Here is a 20654-nt window from a genome sequence, read left to right as displayed (position 1 = left end):
TAAATGGAAAGGTTTTAATTCTTTCTCTTACCAAATGTCCCTGATTGAGTTACTGAGACAGTGTTAACTGAGAACCAGACAAAAAGGGGTGGTCTACTGTGGGAAAACTTGAAGCTAATCCTGCTCTATAGGTCCCTGATTTCTTTTGTTTTTTTGTTTTTGCTGCATAGCTAGAGGTTTTTTAGTCAATAAACTTCACACTCTGTCAAGAGTAAAATCAGTAAATTCAGGCATTTGTTTTACATTATGCTGTGGCCAAAGAATTAGAATATTGTGTATGTATATGTGTATGTGAGTATTACATCTATACCTCTTTTTTCTAGCAAACAAATACTTGTCTTTAAACTAGGGATGTGCACTAGCACCAAAATTAAGAATGGGAGCCCTTAAAAATTTGGAATTTCCAGATATTCAGAACTCTCTTACACTCAATATGAATACTATGTAGTCATTATTTTCCCCTTTTAAAAACAAATGGGCAAAATATTTTAAAAGGATTTCCCTATGTCCTCTGACACCAAGCAAACAGCGTGCACACCAACAGCCAGCAGTACCTGGGTATTAGAAAATAACTATAATGGGCATACTGATTGAACCTTGAACAGTGGGAATGTCAGCAGGAAATGCCAGCAGCATTGGAGAAGCAGAGGACAAGTCATACTGGGCAACCCTGGCAGGCAGACTGGAGTAACAGATAACCTGTGGTGGGTGGCAAATGTGCCAACATCATCACAGTTAAGTGAATAAGCGCAATCTCGGAATAATGGTTGGAAGAATAAAAGAGGCAGAAGGAGGAGGCAGCAGACTGAAACATGACATACCTGGTACTGTAAGCAGAGTGTGCCATTCTTTCTTATTTAAAGGAGATTGCATGGAAGATCAGCAATGGTAGACTGACCTTATGGAAAAAAGCTTTTCCACAGTTCCCAGTTCCAGGTATGACAGATATGGAGTGACGTGTTCCTTGCCTGAGAGAACATTCTCTCACTGGGCACAATAGTTGGTGGGCAATCCAACTACCACCTTGGCAATACCTGCCCCTTTTGCTGCTGCTGCTGCTTAATATCCATTGCCCACTATTTAAACTGGGTATCCAAGAATGTTACTGGAATGTACTCCTTCTTCCATAAGGAGGCAAACCTTTACTAGAGCAGGTCCTTTTAACTTGTTGGCCAGAGTCACCACTTCAGACAAGAAAAAAAATACTGTTCTCTATCTATGGAATTCCCCATCCACCCTTCATTATGCCTTCCACCATGCCAACCAAGCCAAGCAACATTGGGATTACCTGGTTAAGGATGGCTCTCTGTCCACTAAGGGTCTGTGTTGCACTCTCAAATCTTCAGAAGACATTAACTAGTTGGCCCATAATGTCTTCAGTGCCCAAAGGAGCAGCCAATGGAAGTCCTCAGGGCCAAATCAAGGAATGCCCTTTGCTGCTCCAGCACTCTTGCAAGCAGGTAGAAAGTGGAGTTCCATCAACTTGCCACATCCTGATTAAGGTGATGCAATGGCAATCCCAATATTGTCTCTGCAAAGTTATTTGGGATGGCAGTTGGTAATGAGGTACCAGTCCTGCCACAAACCTCCAGAAACCAGAGTTCTCCATTACAGAGAATAGAGGTCATCACAATAAGGAAGCCGCTTTTCCCCACAGTACTCACTTCATTTACCAGCTGCAATTCCCTGTGCTAAGTCTGCCCATGCTTGAGAACCTTCTTGCACTGCATGCACTCAGCTGCATGAGCATCTGTTGCACATGGCATGCTTCTGAAATAGTGCCCACTGGAGTCCACTTAGTATCCTGCTCCTGCATGTCAGGCGCGTCTGTACTTACAGGAGAGTTCTCACCAACCACAAATGCTGCTTTGCATAGGAGAGATTTGCTGGAAATGGGGGCTGGAATTAAATCCTTCATTGAATATGATGGAACTGCATACTATGGATACAGAAGACAATGTCTTCCCAATGTCTTTCCAAATCTCTTTCCAAACCTCAAGACAAGCAGCACAGTTACAGCCTTAGCTGACTATGTCAGTCTCAGTGTTGATGCCATCCTTGTGCATTTCTAATGCATCAGCTCTTGGGGACAAAATTGCCTTCTTCACCATCTTTTCTGGCCCCCTTGCCTTGGTGGCATTGCACCAAGACATCACTGGAACATGCCTGAGGTTTCATCATATTTGTCCATATTGAACCAGAGACTTCTCTGCTACCTCCTTGGCAGAGAAAACACACACACACACACACACACACACACACACACACACACACACACACACACACACACACACACACACACACACACACACACACACACACACACTACTCTTTCATGGAATCAATGCTGAACAAGGCAGTTGTGTGACAGATTTTGTTGGGAGGAGGCTCATAATAGCAATTATATCTTGTATTTTTCTGTTCTCTCTCCCACTGCTCTCACTACAAGCTGTTGCAGTGTCTGCAGGCAGCCTTCCTGCAGCCTTCCTCAAGTGCCTCCTTCTACCATACCCACTTAAAAACCAGAACAGTATCTGATTCTGCAACAGAACACAAACCCTTCCAATAAAAATCATGCATATGCATACAACACAGACTCAAAATCTATTAACTAAATATTTCTGCCTACATATAATGAAATCTTATTTGCCCTGCCTGATATACCTCAAAGGAAACTAAACCTAATATAATATTTCCCTCTTCATTTACATGTACTAATATATGAATCTACTAATCTTAAATTTTATTCCTAACTATATTAAGTCAACATTATGCAATGAGATGTAGAGAATGGAAAAGTAAGTTGATGGTTCAAAAAAGGACACATTAGAAATCATCTGCAGGGTAGGCTTGCACCAGAGCATATCCTAACAACAAATGCTCAGGGGATTTATAAACAGCAAGATCTACCTTTCAATTGCTCATCATTTCTCTAAAAAACTGTTCTGAGTTGCCAATATTCTATGTATATTCTAATAAACAATGAAAAAACTACTAAGAATTTGAGACATATAAGAACAATGTCTCACTTAAGGTCAGAATAATGCCATCAGTATAGATGAAACTGGAGCCGGTATAGCTCAGTGTGTTTTATTCCTGACTAATGAGCCAGGTGATCGGATAACACCACTCGGATGGCAGAAAGTGAGGAGGAATTAAAGAACCTCTTAATGAGGGTGTAAGAGGAGAGTGCAAAAAAATGGTCTGAAGCTCAACATCAAAAAACTAAGATCAGGGCCACTGGTCCCATCACCTCCTGGCAAATAGGAGGCAGTGACAGATTTTACTTTCTTGGGCTCCATGATCACTGCAGATGCAGACAGCAGCCACGAAATTAAAAGACGCCTGCTTCTTGGGAGGAAAGCGATGACAAACCTAGACAGCATCTTAAAAAGCAGGGACATCACCTTGCCAAGAAAGGTCCACATAGTCAAAGGTATGGTTTTTCTAGTAGTGATGTATGGAAGTGAGAGCTGGACCATAAAGAAGGCTCACCACCGAAAAATTGATGCTTTTGAATTGTGGTGCTGGAGGAGACTCTTGAGAGTCCATTGAACTGCGGAGGCGGGGCTTTGTCATGGTGAAGCCAGCAGCTTCCAGGAACAGCTCCCGGGAAAAGCTGAAACCGCCCGGTCTCGGGTCCCTCTAGAAATGGGAGGATCGAAGGGGAGACCAAGAGAGGTCCCTCTGAAGCAGTTGGTGAGCCCCAGAAGGAAGAAGATTGGGCAGCAACCTGATTTTTCTTCCCTCTGAAAATTCACTTGAGCACAGATCAGAGACAGGAGCCATGTTTTGGCAGAACAGCTGTGAGTAACTCCACCCCCATTCCCCCAGGGGAGAACAAAAATACGGCTGAAAATATACAATAACAAGTAAGCCTTTGATTTATGAATAACCTCATTAACATCAAAAAGAAACTAGAGTGAAAATACCTGACCAAGAGCCCCCTGAACTGCAAGAAGAACAAACCTATCCATTCTTAAGCAAATCAACCCTGAGTGCTCACTGGAAGGACAGATCCTGAAGCTGAGGCTCCAATACTTTGGCCATCTCATGAGAAGAGAAGACTCCCTAGAAAAGACCCTAATGTTGGGGAAGTGTGAAGGCAAGAGGAGAAGAGGACGACAGAGGACGAGATGGTTGGACAGTGTCACTGAAGCTACCAACATGAATTTGACCCAACTCCGGGAGGCAGTGGAAGACAAGATGGCCTGGCATGCTCTGGTCCATGGGGTCATGAAGAGTCAGACACAACTTAAGTCAAATTCCCACTGTGCCTCCTAGGAAAGAGGCCAGCTAATATCACCTGGAGAAAACAGAGCATGCTCCCAAAGCTAGAGACTTGTAAAACACTTACGAGCATTTTATACCTAGAGAATCCTGGGTGGGTTGTGATTGGTCAGAATCAATTATAGGACATCGAATCAATTTCCTTCCACACACCTTGCAGAATTTGCAAGTAATATAGCAAGACACACCTAGTGCTTCAAACAGATTATTATGGTTATCTTTAGAACCGTGTGTCAGAAAATGATAGTATTTGGAGTTGTGACTAAGTACAGAGAATTATGACTAAGAGGCAGGACCTTGCCTTAGGCCACATCAAGAACTTATTCATGAGAGAAACCTCTTAGGAGCCATGCTTTATCAGAGTACTATGGTAACAGCAATAATTCTAAATGAATATTCATAAACCAGACTTTATTATAGCTGGAGTTGTAGTCCAGTTCAAACCGTTTTTAAACCAACAATTTTTATTCTCACTTTCCACCACATCAAGAAAAACAAGGAGATCTAAATATTAACACCTCCCAAACACAATTCCCAGTGTGGTGGACTTAGTTCCTAGTGTGGTGTACTGGACAGAGTAGTGGACATAGGACTCTGGAGAATGGGGTTCGAATCTGCACTTGGCTGTGGAAACTCACAGGGGGAGTGAAAATGGTAAAACCACTCCTTAAATATCTCACTCACCTTGAAAAGCCTATTAGCGTAGCTCTAAATTGGTCCTGACGCAAAAGCACAGAACACACACACAATTTGGATATCCAGTGTGGTATAGCGGATAAAGCAATGGCTCCCAACTTGAGTACACAGATATTCTTGGACTACAACTCCCAGAAATTCTGACTACCACAGCTAGTGGTGAAGGCTTCTAGAAATTTTATTCCAAGAACGTTTGGAGACCCAAGGTTGGGAACCACTGGGGTAGAGTGACAGATTAGGACTCCATAGGTCTGGGGGGTTCAAACCCCTGCTCAAACATAGAAATTCACTCAGCAGGCTGGAACTGGCAGAGCCACTACTTAAATATTTTATCTTTAAAGCCCTATTAGGGTCACTGTAACTCAATTCTGGAAGGACAGATCCTAACTCAATTCTAAGGGACATGGTGGCGCTCCAGGCTAAACCGCAGAAGCCTGTGCTGCAGGGTCAGAAGACCAGCAGTCATAAGATCGAATCCACATGACGGAATGAGCGCCCATCGCTTGTCCCAACTCCTGCCAACCTAGCGGTTCGAAAGCATGCAAATGCAAGTAGATAAATAGGGACCACCTCGGTGGGAAGGTAACAGCGTTCCGTGTCTAAGTCACACTGGCCATGTGACCATGGAAGATTGTCTTTGGACAAAACGCTGGCTCTATGGCTTGGAAACGGGGATGAGCACTGCCCCCTAGAGTTGAACACGACTGGACAAAAAATGTCAAGGGGAACCTTTACCTTTACCTAACTCAATTCTGACTTGACAGCACACAACACAAGGATAATTAAATCAACACTGAAATTATTGAATCTACTACTGTACTTTGGATCTGGAAGGCTAAAAATCCAAGAAATGCAATTAGGGTTGCCAAGTCACAGGGCGTCACCTTGAGTCTCAGGGAACTGTTCATTCTCTAGCACAGAGATAGAATTTAGGCCCCATTTACTCAGATGTGCCTTCTTGTTGATTTCCACAATCAGCCAGACCAGAAGCAGTTCTGTTCTCAACTTCTTGCCTATCTAACCTCTGTGTCATCAGAAAGGCTCATACCTGATACACTGTAAGAGCCTGCTCATTAGTCTCAGATAATGGTTCTAAGATAATGGGGTGCTGTTGACCTGGCAATATAATAATGCAAGTGGATTAGGAAGCATTGCAATATAGATTTTAAGAAGCCAGACTTGGAACAAAATGCTGCAATACATACCTACTTAAGAGGAATACCTCTGTTCAAGGTTGCAGCCAGCCTGGATCAGAAGCCTTGGAATGCAGCTCAGGCCTCTGAAATTCAGAACTGAAGGCAGCAGGGGAGTGGTGGGGGAGAACAAAAAAAACAACACATGGTTGTCTTCTCTCCTCCAAAGGTCTGCCCCTGCTGAGAATAAAGGACACATCTTTTTTTTTCTTTCTACCCACTTTCCACTGTTTTGCTTTGCTACACAGTGTTTGAGGGATTAGGATCAGAGGCTGACTGTAAACCTTGAACCTGAATATATCATTGCCATATAGCAGTGAATATGTTTTTGGAGAGTAAGAAAGGGAAGGTGTGGGCCTTTCTCCTTTCTATCCTCCTAAAACATTTATGTATAGTGAAGGAAGTCTTTTGTCTTTTTCCTACTCTGATGGCACATATCGCCCCCCCTCCTGATCTTTACCTATGATTTCTCATCTCAGCCACTTTCAACCACAGATTTCCAGTGCAGCACTATCCGTGTTTTCATTTTAGTTTACTCCCACTAAGGTATGTTTAATTGTCGATCTAACAAATGCACTCGTGCTGTCTGCTAGAGTTTCAGTCTTCGACACTCCTTTTTTTCTCCCTGGGATAAGAATAAGAATGTTGCAAGCAATAAAACAAAGCCAAGATTTCAGCACAGCTGTGACTGGGCAGAAGCAAATTCTCTCACCTCTCAAATAAAAAGGTAGCAACAAAGGCAGCAAGGACTTCCTGTCTTGGATGTTCAAAGTGAACCAAGAAATACCATCTCTAGAAGACAATGGGATGTCTTAGGCTCAAATGGCAACACTGCATAAACCCTGGAAGCAAGATATTGAGGGGCAGGACTATTTTAAAAACGAGGGAGTCTTGAGTATGTAGAAACCGCTTATCTTATTTCTGGGTGGCCCTGTTTTGTTTCAAACTGACAGACACTCAATTTCAAATAAAGAGGTTTGATAGCTGCTCTCTGAGCTGTGCAACAGCCCATATATGAGAAGCATGATGATCAATGTTTTTACCAAGATTTTCCTACAAAACCTAAAAGAAACTAATGTAAGTGCAAACATCTTAAGTCCTACTTCTGGGTGCATTCAGTGTTTGGGACATATTAATTATTAACCTGTTCTCATATTCTCTTCCTCCAATGCATTTCAAACACATGAATAATTGTACAGAAACTACTTACACTCTAGTTTTCACTTTAGCATCAGAAAGAGGTTGAGCCTTCAGACAGACCTAGTAAACAAATACTGCATTCCTTTAAAAAGGTGTGCCAGAAACTTAAGATACTGAGTGAAAGCTGAGAATAAAACTTGTTCAGTTCCTGTTTGTTCTTGACTATATACAGTTCAGTATCAGCAGAAGGAAAAGCTGTTTAATAGAAGTCTTTGAACCTACAAGCCATGTCATAACATGCCTGAAAAAGTTACATGAGAAACTCTTTTTAAAGGCAATATTGATCTCTTACTTGACAGAAAAAAAATACAAGATTCACAAATCACTTTTCATATCAGTATTCATTAATTTCCACACACATAAATGTTTCAACTTTGTCTTGTCCTAGAGCTTTGAAAGCATAATCACATTAGTCATCACAGAACTGATATACGAGGACCTTGTTCTCTGTGACTAAACAGCATTTTTAATAGAAACATAACACCATTCAGTGAAACAGACACATCTTTGCCATAGTATGATAAAACAACCAATTTAATGCAATGCACACTGTTTAAAAATATTCTATAAGCATTATTTTCAAACAGAACTTGGTTCAAAATACGTACTAAGAAGCATTATAACCAATCATGAAATGTTATTTGCCTGTGAATATAACATTGTTTTAAAAATACTGCTCAGGCATCAGTATAGAAAAACACATCAGAATTTTACTGTTAAATACTGCTTTTGTTCTGTAATTTGAAGAGTTTTCAGACAAGTGTTTGCATTGCCACTAGAGAGACGGGCACAATAATGCAGTTTTACAAGACTAAATACACCAACAGAACAAAAAATACCTAAACATGTACATACCTGCCTGATACTTGGAAGAATGGATGTTCCGGCTGAGAAACAGAGTTTGAAAATCCAGACTTACTCCCCATTGCTTTTATGTACTAGAAGCCCTTACATTTCTTTCATATTCCATATGTTAAAACTGGAGTATTAAAGCACACACATCCGGCTGCAGAGCTTCGTTCAGCAGCCAGCCAAAGAAAACCAAGTGCATTCTGAGCTGGTCTTAAAATTCTGACCGCATATCTGATTGCTTCTTCGTCAGCAGCAAAAAATTCCTACAATCAACATACTCCTCAATAGCAATTCATTTTCCTTAGTCGCAGATACCACAAAATTACTATTGTACAATTTTATAATCAAGTAAAAAGAGCCTTATTTTCAGCTGGGTAAAACAGCTTGTACGTTATTCTTCTAGCAAAGACAGGGCACAGAATGCTGTAGAGAAACAGAGAACAAGGGAGAGAGAAACGCGGGAGACCTGGTATCTTAAACAGCAGCCTGGCTTGGCAGTCAGCCAGCAACCAGCAGAACTTATTGCCAATGCTGCAAATCCCTCCTATCAGCTAATGAAGATCAAGACTGCAGGTGAAACATGATTTTTATCTCCATGAGGAGGATTCCCTTGGAAATTCAAAGATGTATGACCTTGAATTCTATGAACGCAATGATCAGCCCCTCCTATTAAACTGAAGAGGATCATTTGTGTTATTTTATCTGCCATATACAATGTTTCTGCATATACATAGTCATACCAAGAATTGGCTGTTTATGTGTTCCAGTCAACACATTTAAAAGAAAAGAAATGGAAAGCTTTCAGCCATATCAATTATCTTACTATGTTTGACATTATTTGTTCTTCATAAATCCTGGTTTATTTTACGTAAAGTCATGTCCAGGCTATTAATCTGAATGTAAAGATGAAAAAAAATTAATTGACTACAAAATATAGCACAGCTTTCTTTGCTGTATTTATAGCTAGTTTCTCCTTGGAGTTAAATAAAAATAAATGACAGTATCAAGAGAAAATAAGAGCCAGTTCAAATACCCAACCTCTTCTGCATTATCCAATGTCTATGAAACTTTAACATCAAAACATGATAGATAGTAATCCTGTTACACTAGTAAACTGTAAGCACAGCCATACTTGAAAAAAGTACTGGATCCAACATACTAGAGAGGAATATAATCCATAGCAATGTTGAAGGCAGTTAACAATGGGTACAAAAAAATTGCAGAAGATAATAAATATTATTGTATATGGCAGATGATCTAACAGTACGACCAGAATCCTGCTCATCAAGGTATAATGTAATATTACTCCATCATAAATGTGCCAGGTATTCCGCCCTGGCACAAAGGATTACGCAAGGTGATCACACCATTCCCATTTCAACTGAGTGAGCAGAAGTGCTTCATGGTGCAAACCCACATACCCTGGGCACCTATAACTCCTTTAGCCTTTTACATCCAAGCAGAAGGAAAGTCAAAGCAAGTGAACCAGTAATAAAGACAAATGTGTGCTTATGCCCAGGTGCTCCTCCCTGTTCATCTATCCTCTCCCTGCATATGGCAATCTCACATGAATACCTCCCCCAATAAAATTAAAATAAAACACTGCAAGCCCCATAGGAACGCACTAAGGCTGGAAAAAAAACATCAGAGCAAACTGGGACTGCAAAAAAATCAACAAAAACAAACAAAAACACAGCACAGAAACATAACCCCCCAGCCCAAAACTACCCTGCAAAACCCACCCAGAACAGTTTTTAAAAAGCAAAAAGCAGCACGTTACCTTACCAGGCAGTCCCAAGCCTTCTCCGACTGCACTCACTCTAACCGAGCTGCTCGAGCCATGGCGGATGGTGGCCAACAATGGGCCCCGGCCACTTCCAGCCCCTGAAGAGGTGTATAGTGGCGGGGGGGGGGGCAAGCACAGCCACAATGGTGGCCCAGGCCAGGCTGAGCCTCCTAGCTGACGACGACGCCCCACTCCCCATCCCCGTAGGAGCAGTGCTCACCCAGCCAGGCCTGGCAGAGCCTCTCGCAGCGATTCGATGGTGAGGCCAGCAGAGAAGGGGAACCGCCCCTGTGGGGCCAAGGACTGAGCACGGCCCCACCAGGAAGGAGGAGAAGGTTGTGCGGGAGGACCCTTCCTCCAGGATCCGGGATCAGGGGCCCCTCCATCCATGCGCCAAGGCTGAGGAACGGGACCCAGCAGCAGCAGCGACATCAGCCGCACAGAGGGCGGCGAGGAGCACCGAGGCCCGACACAACTACCCTGGCGAGCAGCCGCCAGAGTCAGTGCCGCAGCAGGAGGTGGCACTGGGCACCCCCGGTGGGTGAGCCACCTGCTGCTCAGGAGCCGCCTGCCAGCGGAGAAGGGCAGCCACCCCCACTTGGCAAAGGACTGAGTGCGGCCTGCCAGGAAGGAGGAGGCAGCGACATGGGAGGACCCTTCCTCTGGGAGCGAGGATCGGGGGGCCCTCCGCCCCCGCACCGAGGCTGAGGACCAGGATCCCACCATCAGGTGCAATAATGTCCCCCGCTGCCGCATCCCTTTCCCTAGCCATTGGGACGAAAGAGCTACAAAGAAGCAGCTTCTGTGCCACCAACGGTTTGAATTTCCCACCTTTCCCCCTGCCTTTTTTTGGTTGCTACTCGAATCTCCGGACGCAAGTCAAAGCGAAATTTTGCAGCTGGAGCTGGTTGTAACTCAAAATGCTCGTAAATAGGAACGTACGTAAGTCGAGGCACCACTGTATAACCATAAACTACTGATGGATTTAAATCTGTGAAGCAGCCAGAAACAGTCTTGGGAAAAGCCCTTCCTCCTGTAGACCTGCTGCTCCAAGCTACTATTGTGAATAACTATTGTGGAAAGAAATCTGCTGGAAAGAAATCCAGATAATACCTCCAATTAAGGGACAACAAGACACCCTCAAGAATATTAAAAACATTATACCTAATGGACTGCACCAGATGAAAACAGAGATGGATCACCTATTTGAACAAATTAAAGAGGTGGGTATACAAATGGAATTTACAGTAAAGATGGAGAAATAAGTGAAACGATGACAGGGAATCATTTTTTTAAAACCACAGAAACAGACAATTTAATTCTTAAACCCCAGAAGGTTCTAGAAGAAAAAGGTGAAGATACAATGCAGCAGAGAGCCAATTTGTTAACCCCCATTATGGAGATGTCAACAGCGGAAGTACAGCAAATGATGAAGCTTACTATGAACTTCGATATGAAAGGGAGAAGAATTGAGATGATGGGACATATGCTGTGGCAGATGAAACAAAGGAGACAATATCTGGAGTATATCAAGCTCTTGAGAATGGAAGTGTGGTCCATTACAGTGGTGCCTCGCTTTACGATTGCCCCGCATTACAACGAATCCGCTTTACGACGATGGTCTAAATGCGGGAATTTCGCTTTGCAATGATGTTCCCTGCTTCGGGAACCGATTCTTCACAAAACGATGTTTTTAGAGCAGCTGATCGGTGGTTTCAAAATGGCCACCGGATTCATCGTTAAACGGGCCGCCCGTTATGCGAGGCACCACTGTATATGATAAAATGAACACAAATTAATGGTTGTAACAGTGATTTAGAGCAATAGAGCAATTAAGAACAATAGATATAAGATGGCAGAATAATATTAAACCTATAAAACTAGTAAACGTAAAGATAAAAAGTAAGAGAAAGTCCAAGAAAATGGAAGATTAGTAATGATAAATATTATGGGAAAATGTTATAATGTTTTTTTTTTCTATGTATGATTTCCATTTTTAATATAATTGTACAAGCAGATGTAAAAATACTTTTCATTCTCTGGAATTTTACCCTTTCTTACCCTTTCCCCTCTCTTACCTGGCCCCCTATTTGTACCATAACTCCTATCCCTATGAAAATGAATAAAAAAACCAACAACTGGCACATGTGGTACCAATACCTCTTGTACATAATAAATTGCACAAAATCCAACCACCTAGATACACAAACTGAGTGAGGCCTATGTAAGAACTCTTATTATTTTAGCAATGCAGCATAGTTTCAGGTATATAATGGCCTGCTGTTGCTATTTTACCCCGGATTCTTAAAATTTTGCTCTTCCTTTCTATTAATATTAAAACTTTAAAAAAGCCAGTTGACAAAGTATAATAAAAATGAAAAACAGTATTTTTCTGAATCTCTAATATGCCTCCAGGAGTTGGAAATATACTTACCTTTGTCTCAACCTTCAAAAAAGGGTACAAACATGTGATAGTCTCTAAAACAAATAAGGAAACATTGCATAGTTTCACATAAGAAAATGCTACAAGATCAATATTTTCTGAACAAGGTTTAATGATACCAGCAAAACACCTGCCTGGAAACAACAAAGATAAATTAATGTACCTTATTAATCCCCAATTCTATCAAGGCAACCCAGTGGTACATTATATGAAACACAGTCATGTTTTAACATTGTTATGTTTTTGTGTTAGTTTATCTTATTCTCTAAATAATTTATTTGCATATCCAGCCAGGTCCAGATCCACATAGTTACTGATAGGTATGGACAGAGATGTACATCAAAAGATTTCTCCACCTATTTTCAATAAGAGCCACATTTGACCTATGATGTGCATCTGTATTTGCACCAGCTGCATGTGCCTATGCTCTTCTGCACACAGATGGACTTTGCTAGAGCTGGGGTGAATATGAACAATGTCTTTCACCCTAGGCTAAAAGGACACCAAAAACTCCTGCACTATCAAGATACCGGTACCTTTGCTTCTCTAGGAAGTTGTCAGTAAGGTTTTAGAAAGTCAATATTTTTTCTTCTGACTATATTAGACTAGACTAACTTTCCAACAGTGTCATAAGCTACGAACATGAATTTGACCAGGCTCCGGGAGGCAGTGGAAGACAGGAGGGTCTGGCGTGCTCTGGTCCATGGGGTCTCGAAGAGTTGGACACGACTTAACAACTAAACAACAACTTTCCAACACTGAAATATGTGATAGCTTTTCAGGGGAATTGGGCATCAAATAGCTTTTTTTTTTAAAATGAAGCCCAGAAAAGGCAGGAGGTAGGCAGGAGAAACTGACTGTAACAACTGGAACACAGACTTCAAGGATGTATAAATATAAGACCCAAATAAACAAGATCCAGAAACCAATTTTGGTGTTCCGAAATATCACAAGCATTCTCCTGTTATTTAGAATATAAAATTTGCAATTGAACACTTAAGTATTTTCTAAGTACTGATAACATGGTTATCAAAAAGCCTATCGTTTCGTTTAGTCGTTTAGTTGTGTCCGACTCTTCGTGACCCCATGGACCAGAGCACGGCAGGCCCTCCTATCTTCTACTGCCCCCCGGAGTTGTGTCAAACTTTATATATATAGGTATACTTTAATCTTCATTAAAGACCCTGATTGAAATATTGTAAAATAACCTACATAGTTTATAGCAACTCCTGGACCGATAACAAGACAGGTTCCAAAATTAGCTTTCCTTATTAGGGCTTAGGAAACTGTGCTGGCTGATGTTCAATTACCATCACTTCCCCAAACAGTCTGAAATATTCCTGATAAAGTATCTGAAGTACAGCTACAGCTTGGCTACAGCCTACAAGACCAGACTGAAGGTCACCTTTAGCCCACAGAAATATAAGTCACAAATAAAACAAAGACTAAAATTAATTCTTAAAATGAAAGTATATGCAACATTTTAAGGGAAACAAGTTTTATAACAAACATTCTGTTCTAGCTCATGGGAATGATAACATACTGCTTTGGCTGTAAAACTTTCAATAATGTTTATATGTTTAGGCAAAAGTCCATTAAATGTAATTAATGAATTTGTTCTCTGATATTTTTGTCCAAAAACTAAATAAGGCATCACAATACTGTATATGTAACATGGCATTTCTGCATTATGGGAGAAATCCACATTAGAAAGGACTCTTGTACTATGCATCATATGACGGGGATGTGTAGAGCAGTGGGACCCAAAACTTGGGAAGTATCTGACTAGATGGGTGAATGTCAGCTCAATCATCATAAGAAAATAAGAAAAGCCCAGCTGGATCAGGCCAAGGGCCCATCTAGTCCAGCTTCCTGTATCTCACAGTGGTCACACCAGATGCTTCTGGGAGCACACGAGACAACTAGATACCTGTCTCCTGATACCACTCTCCTGCATCTGACATTTGGTGGTACCTTCCTACTAAGTCTGGAGATTATACATCCCCATCATGGCTTGTAACCTGTGATGGACCTTTCCTCCAGAAATCTGTCCAATCCTGTTTTAAAGGTATCTAGGACAGATGCCATCACCACATCCAGTGGCAAGGAATTCCACAGACTAACAACACACTGCGTAAAGAAATATTTTCTTTTGTCTGTTCTCACTCTCCCTACACTCAATTTGAGTGGATGTTCAATGGTTCTGATATTGCTTGAGACGGAACAGAGCTTCCCTCTATCCACTTCATTGGAATCATGTCCCCCCCCCCCCAGGTGCCTTTTCTCAAGACTAAAGAGCTCCAAATGCTGTAGCCTTTCTTCATAAGAGAGGTGCCCCAGTGCAGTAATAATTTTAGTCGCTCTCTTCTGCACCTTTTCCAGTTCCACTACATTTTTTTAGATGCGGCGAACAGAACTGTACTCAATACTCCAGGTGTGGCCTTACCAGCATTTTGTACAATGGCATTATAATGTTGGTTGTTTTATTTTCAATCCCCCTTTCAATGATACCTAGCATGGAATTCGCCTTCTTCATTGCCACCATGTACTGGGTTGACACTTTCATCAAGCTGTCATCAGCACACCAAGATCTCTATCCTCATCCATCAGGGACAGCTGAAAACCCATCAGCTGATAAAGTTCTGATTTATTTATTTTTTTGCTCCTATGTGCATTACTTTACATTTACCATTTTGCTGCTCACTCTCCCAGTTTGGAGAGATCCTTCTGGAGCTCTTCACAATCCCTTCCAATCTTCACCACCTGGAAAAGTTTTGTGTCATTTGCAAACCTGGCCACCCTGATTTATTTTATCCCTGTTTCCAGGTCATTTATGAACAGGCTGAAAACCACCAGTCCCAGGACAGATCCCTGGAGCACACTGCTTTTCACCTCTCTCCATTATGAATATTGCCCACTGACACCCACTCTCTTTTTCCTGATTCTCAACCAATTCTCAATCCATAAAAGGACTTGCCCTCTTATGCCCTGACTGTGGGGTTTTCTCAGCAGTCTTTGGTGAGGGACTGTGTCAAATGCCTTCTGAAAATCCAGATAGACAATATCCACTGGTTTGCCCACATCCACATGCCTGTTGACCTTTTCAAAGAATTCTAGAAAGTTTGTGAGGCAAGACTTAGCCTTACAGAAGCTATGCTGGTTTTCCCTCAGCAAGGCTTGTTCTTCTATGTGTTTTAACATTTTATCTTAGATGAAGCTTTCCACCATCTTCCCTGGAACAGACATTAAGCTAACGAGCCTGTAGTTTCCTGGGCCCCCCCTCCTTACCTTTTTAAAGATTGGTGTGACATCTTATGCTACTAAGCCCCATCTCCCTCTGTTTGGTCTTTACACCTCTTTCCTTAAGTTATTTTAGACTCACAATACTCCTATCTATGACTCTGTTCCACAGCTCTATAGGTAGCACTCATTCATTTCTAGATAGTAACTTTATTGATAGTGTCTTGCCTTGATATGCCTCTGTATTCTATTATGTTGACAAATGTAATTATCTTGGAATTTGGCTGAATGAACAGTGGAATGAAAGCCATAGACTACAAGTCAGAAGTATAACTGCATATGTACGCTGGATTTTAGGAAAACCAATTTTAATAAACTCAGAAAAATAGTAAGTAAGGTTCCATGGCAGGAGATCCTAAGAAAGAAAAGGAGTCTAGGATGGCTTGGAATATCTTAAAAAGAAAATTCTAAAGGCAAAACTACAAACAAGTTGGACAAGTAAAAAAAGGTGGAAGACGGCAAAAAAGACCATTGTGCTAAAAACAACCAAAAAGCATTGTTTAGGTATATACAGAGCAAAAGACACAAAAAGAAATAGTGGCTCAGCCATTCAGTAGGAATGGAAAAATGAAAACAGATGACAAAGAAAAGGCAAAAATGCCCAATTTTTACTTAAGCTCACTCTCCCCCCAAAAGACAGTCTATGACCCTCCAGGCAAATGGGAAGTACAAGTGGAAGGGAAAAGACTGCAGCTTGAGATTGACAAAGCTAATCTTATTGTATTTTTTAATTGTGCATTCTCCCTACTAGATGGTGGGAATGCTGTAGATTTAATCTATCTTAATTTGACAAAGTGCCCCATGATATTCTCATTAATAAGCTAAGTGTGAGCTGGATAGAACAACTTACAGAATCATACCCAGAGAGTGCTTATTAATGGTTCCTTCACAAACCGAGAGGAGGTTAAAAAGTAGGGTACCACAAGGCTCTGTCCTGGGCCTGGTGCTCTTCAACATTTTTATTAATGACTTGGATGAGGGGGTGCAGGGAATGCTTTCCAAATTTACAGATGACACAAAATTGGGTGGAATAGCTAACAGCCCAGAAGACAGAAACAAAATTCAAAAAGATCTTGGTAGGCTTAAGCACTGAGCTAAAAACAACGGAATGAATTTTAACAGGGATAAGTGCAACGTTCTACACCGGGGGGGGGGGGAGGTTGGACTAAATGCACCGTTACAAGATAAGAAATATTTGGCTTAGTAATATTAAATACAAGAAGGATCTTGGAATTATTGTAGACCACAAGCTGACTATGAGCCGATGGTGTGATTTGGCTGCAAAAGAGGCAAATGCTATTCTAGTGTGCATTAAGAGGAGTATAGCCTCTAAATCCCATGAAGTACAAGTTTCCTTCATCTTGATATTGTGTCCAGTTCCGGGTACCACACCTTATGAAGGATGCCGACAAACTGGAATAAGCTCAAAGGAAGGCAACAAGGATTATAAGAGGACTACAAATCAAATCCAATTTTATTTTATTTTAGTATTTTATTTATTTTAACCCCACCTTTCTCCTTAAAAAGGATCCAAGGCAGCTTACATCATTAAAAGACAATACTGTATTAAATCCAAAAACAATGTGTACAAAGGTGATTTAAATACAATATTTAAAGCTAAAAATAATATTACAAAATAACAAATACCACTCTGAGAAATGGTATACAAAAGCAATAGTAAAACCACATTCAAAACAGTTATGCATAACAATCAATTTAAAAATCCAACTCAGGTAGCCAGTAACTGAGGAAAAGCTTCCCTGAAGAGAAAGGTCTTTGCCTGCTTGTGGAAAGACAGCAAAGATGGGGCCATTCTGGCCTTCTGCGGGAGGGAATTCCAAAGTCTGGAAGCAGCAACAGAGAAGCTCTCTCCTGTGTCCCCATCAGATGCGTCATTAAAGGTGGAGAGACAAAGAAAAAGGCATCTTGTGATGATCTTAACACCTGAGCAGGCTCATACAGTAATGGGAGACAGAGTCTTGAGGTAGATTAGACCCAAGTTGTTCAAGACTTTTTATGTTAGAACCAGCACTTTGAATTCTGCCTGGAAATGGATTGGCAGGCCAAAGAACTACTGTAACAGGGGGGTTATGTGATCCCCATAACTAGCATCAGTTTGCAATCCGACTGCTATGTTTTGGACCCACTGAAGTTTCCTGGCACTTTTCATTGGCAGCCCCACATAAAGTGTGCTACAGTAATCCAATCAGGATATAACTAAGGCATGTGCCACCATGGCCAGATCAGACCTCTCCAGGAAAGACTGAAAGAAGTGGTTATGTTTAGTCTTTAGAAAAGAAGGCTGAGGGAAAACATGATAACACTCTTAAAATACTTGAAAGACTGTCATACACAGGAGGGGTAGGATCTGTTTTCAATTACCGTATTTTTCCGTGTATAAAATGACACTTTTTTTCTTAAATAATTTGAGAAAAAAATGAGGGTTGTTTTATACACGGAAGGCAGCTCTTTACCACTGCCTTTTGCAAAGGCACGGGGCTTTAGCAAAAAGGAAAGGGAGCAATGGCTCCCCTTCCTTTTTTTCTAAACCCAGTGCACCCTTGCCTTTTGAGAAGGCACAGAGTTTAGCAAAAAGAAAGGGGAGCAACGGCAAGGACAGATGCTTTCCTTGCCTTTTGCCAAGGCACGGGGCTTAGGAAAAAAGGGACCCCTTTGATCTCTGCTTTTTCTAATTTGGGGTTAGAAAAGGGGGGTTCGTCTTATACTTTGGGTTATCTTATAAATGGAAAAATACGGTATCCCAGAGTGCAAAGCATGTAATAATGGGTACAAGTTACAAGAAGCCAAATTTCTGTAGAAAAACATCCTAACTGTTGAAGCAGTGCGACAATTGAGCCAATTACCTTGGCAGTTGGTAAGTGTTCTAATGCTGGATGCACAATAGGCAACCATTTGTCAGATATACTTTGGATTGCTACATTGAGCAGGGGGTTTGACTCAATGGCCTCCTTGCAGGTACCTTCCAACTCCATTATTCTATGATTCTGTGCAACACAACATGGGTATGATGACATACAACCTTTGGTAGGATAGGAAGAAGATGTATCAGAGATGGGGAAATATTCCCTGTGGCCAGCATGCCTCTACAAGCAGGTCTGGAGAGTCCCAAAAATGGGACTATGGCCTGCTGAGGTCCAGGGGAAGATGAAAATGGACCCATGAAGGTTACCCACAACTGATATACAGTGGTGCCTCTCTTAGCGATGTTAATCCGTTCCTGAAAAAACGTCGCTAAGTGATTTAATCGCTATGCGAAATAAAAAAGCCCATAGGAATGCATTAAAATGTGTTTAATACGTTCCTACGGGCTTAAAAGCTCACCTTATGCAAAAATCCTCCATAGGGGCGGCCATTTTCAGTGCCTCTAAAGCGAGGCAACACAGCAGGTGGCCATTTTGTTTTCCGGTGGCCATTTTGAAACCGCCGATCAGCTGGCCAAAAATGGGGGCTTTGCGGTGATCGCTTCCCCACGATCATCGCAAAGCGATTTTTCCCCATAGGGGCTAAGCGATCGCTCTGGCGATGGCCAAAACCCCATCGCTAAGCAATTTCATCACTCAACGGAGCGATCGCTATGCAAGGCACCACTGTATACCATACATTTCTGAATCATTACCTCTAAATCTGTAAACAATGACAATTGTTGCCTCAGTTCTTGATGTGGGGTATTTGGGTTAGTAGGCAAATGATCTCACTTATTAATGGGATCAAAGGAAAGTCTAATGCTGAAGAACACATACAATTAGATGCTTGCATAAAAGATTTGATTTCATCTTCAACACTTGAAGTTGGAGTATATATTTGAATGATGGCTATGTTGACAGACTTCTTGGGATTCTGTTAGATATTAAAGACAGATTTTGCATTACAGCCCCTAACAGCCTGTGCTGCATCTTGCTTCAGTATTAACACAACGCCATATTTTCTGAGATTGTCATTTCCAGAATAAAACACTTTGTAGTTGTCTGACTAAAATGTTACATTCTAGTTCACTGACACCAAGCACTGCAATATTTAAATATTTAATTTCTTGCTTTAAAGTTTCCAGTTTAGTTTGATTCATATCTCACATGTTATTCTGCATGTTTCAATTGCATGGTGCAGCATTAGACATTCCTTTCAACTCTGTGCACATCAGCTACTAGATGTCCTTTTGGTTTTAATCTAGTTGCATCATTAGTGATAGAGCTATTTGTACTTGTCCAGTACTTGTCCAGTGTCCTTTCCCAGTAGCTGATTGAGTTCTTTCTGACCTGGGAGTCTCATCTTCCGACACTATTTCTTGTTTCATTTTGGACTGTCTCTTCAAAGGATTTTTGAGGTAAGAAAGGTTCAACAGCAGTTTACCTTTGGCTTCTTCTGAGCAGTACTAACAAAAGTTAGCTTGAATGACACTGACATTGCTACTCTCCAGATGTTTCTTGACCACATTATCATTGGAACTATCCATTCTATTCTGCTGTTGCAGCTGTTACTAAGTCTCCTTGGATGACCCTGCCAAGAGTCCAGGCTTGTAATGGAGTCTGGCCTCCTGAGGGCATTGTTCTCAGCTTCTCTTAAGACACACAAACGTCCTCACCCCATTACGGTCTGTATCCAAGAATGGGCCATTATATGCCATATCAACATACAGAATGATTCATTCAATAAGCTGTTTTACATCTTCAACTGCTAATTCCAAATATTTGAAAATTGTATCATGTGCTATGGTTATTCTTTATAGACAACATGGGCAGAATTCTATCCAAATTTCTTCAGATCTTATGCCTTCTGATATTTGCTGGTGTTGTAGTTCTTCTTGGGTCCTTTTCTCTTTGTCAAGTGAGCAATATAAGAGTGTGTACATTTTAATCTGGACAGTATAACATTCCAA

At 41.4% G+C, this 20654-nt stretch overlaps 1 protein-coding gene across 21 annotated transcripts in view; it reads right to left on the bottom strand.

Annotated features, from left to right (window-relative positions):
* Positions 1-20654, bottom strand: part of PLEKHA7 (pleckstrin homology domain containing A7) — a 221859-nt gene that overhangs the window by 126596 nt on the left and 74609 nt on the right. For 3 of the 21 annotated variants that reach the window (XM_020802942.3, XM_078383884.1, XM_078383883.1), the window contains exon 1: positions 8235-9147. The exons of the other annotated variants lie outside the window; for them this stretch is intronic. In XM_020802942.3, coding sequence (XP_020658601.3) covers positions 8235-8305 — 71 coding nt within the window. In that variant the 5' untranslated portion in view covers positions 8306-9147. Of the gene's footprint in view, positions 1-8234; positions 9148-20654 lie in introns of those variants that run through there. 21 annotated transcript variants of the gene reach the window in all.

This window comes from Pogona vitticeps, chromosome 1 (genome assembly GCF_051106095.1).
Source record: "Pogona vitticeps strain Pit_001003342236 chromosome 1, PviZW2.1, whole genome shotgun sequence".
Taxonomy (NCBI): domain Eukaryota; kingdom Metazoa; phylum Chordata; class Lepidosauria; order Squamata; family Agamidae; genus Pogona; species Pogona vitticeps.
Note: the sequence above shows the minus strand (reverse complement) of the source record. Positions and strands in the feature narration are given on the sequence as shown.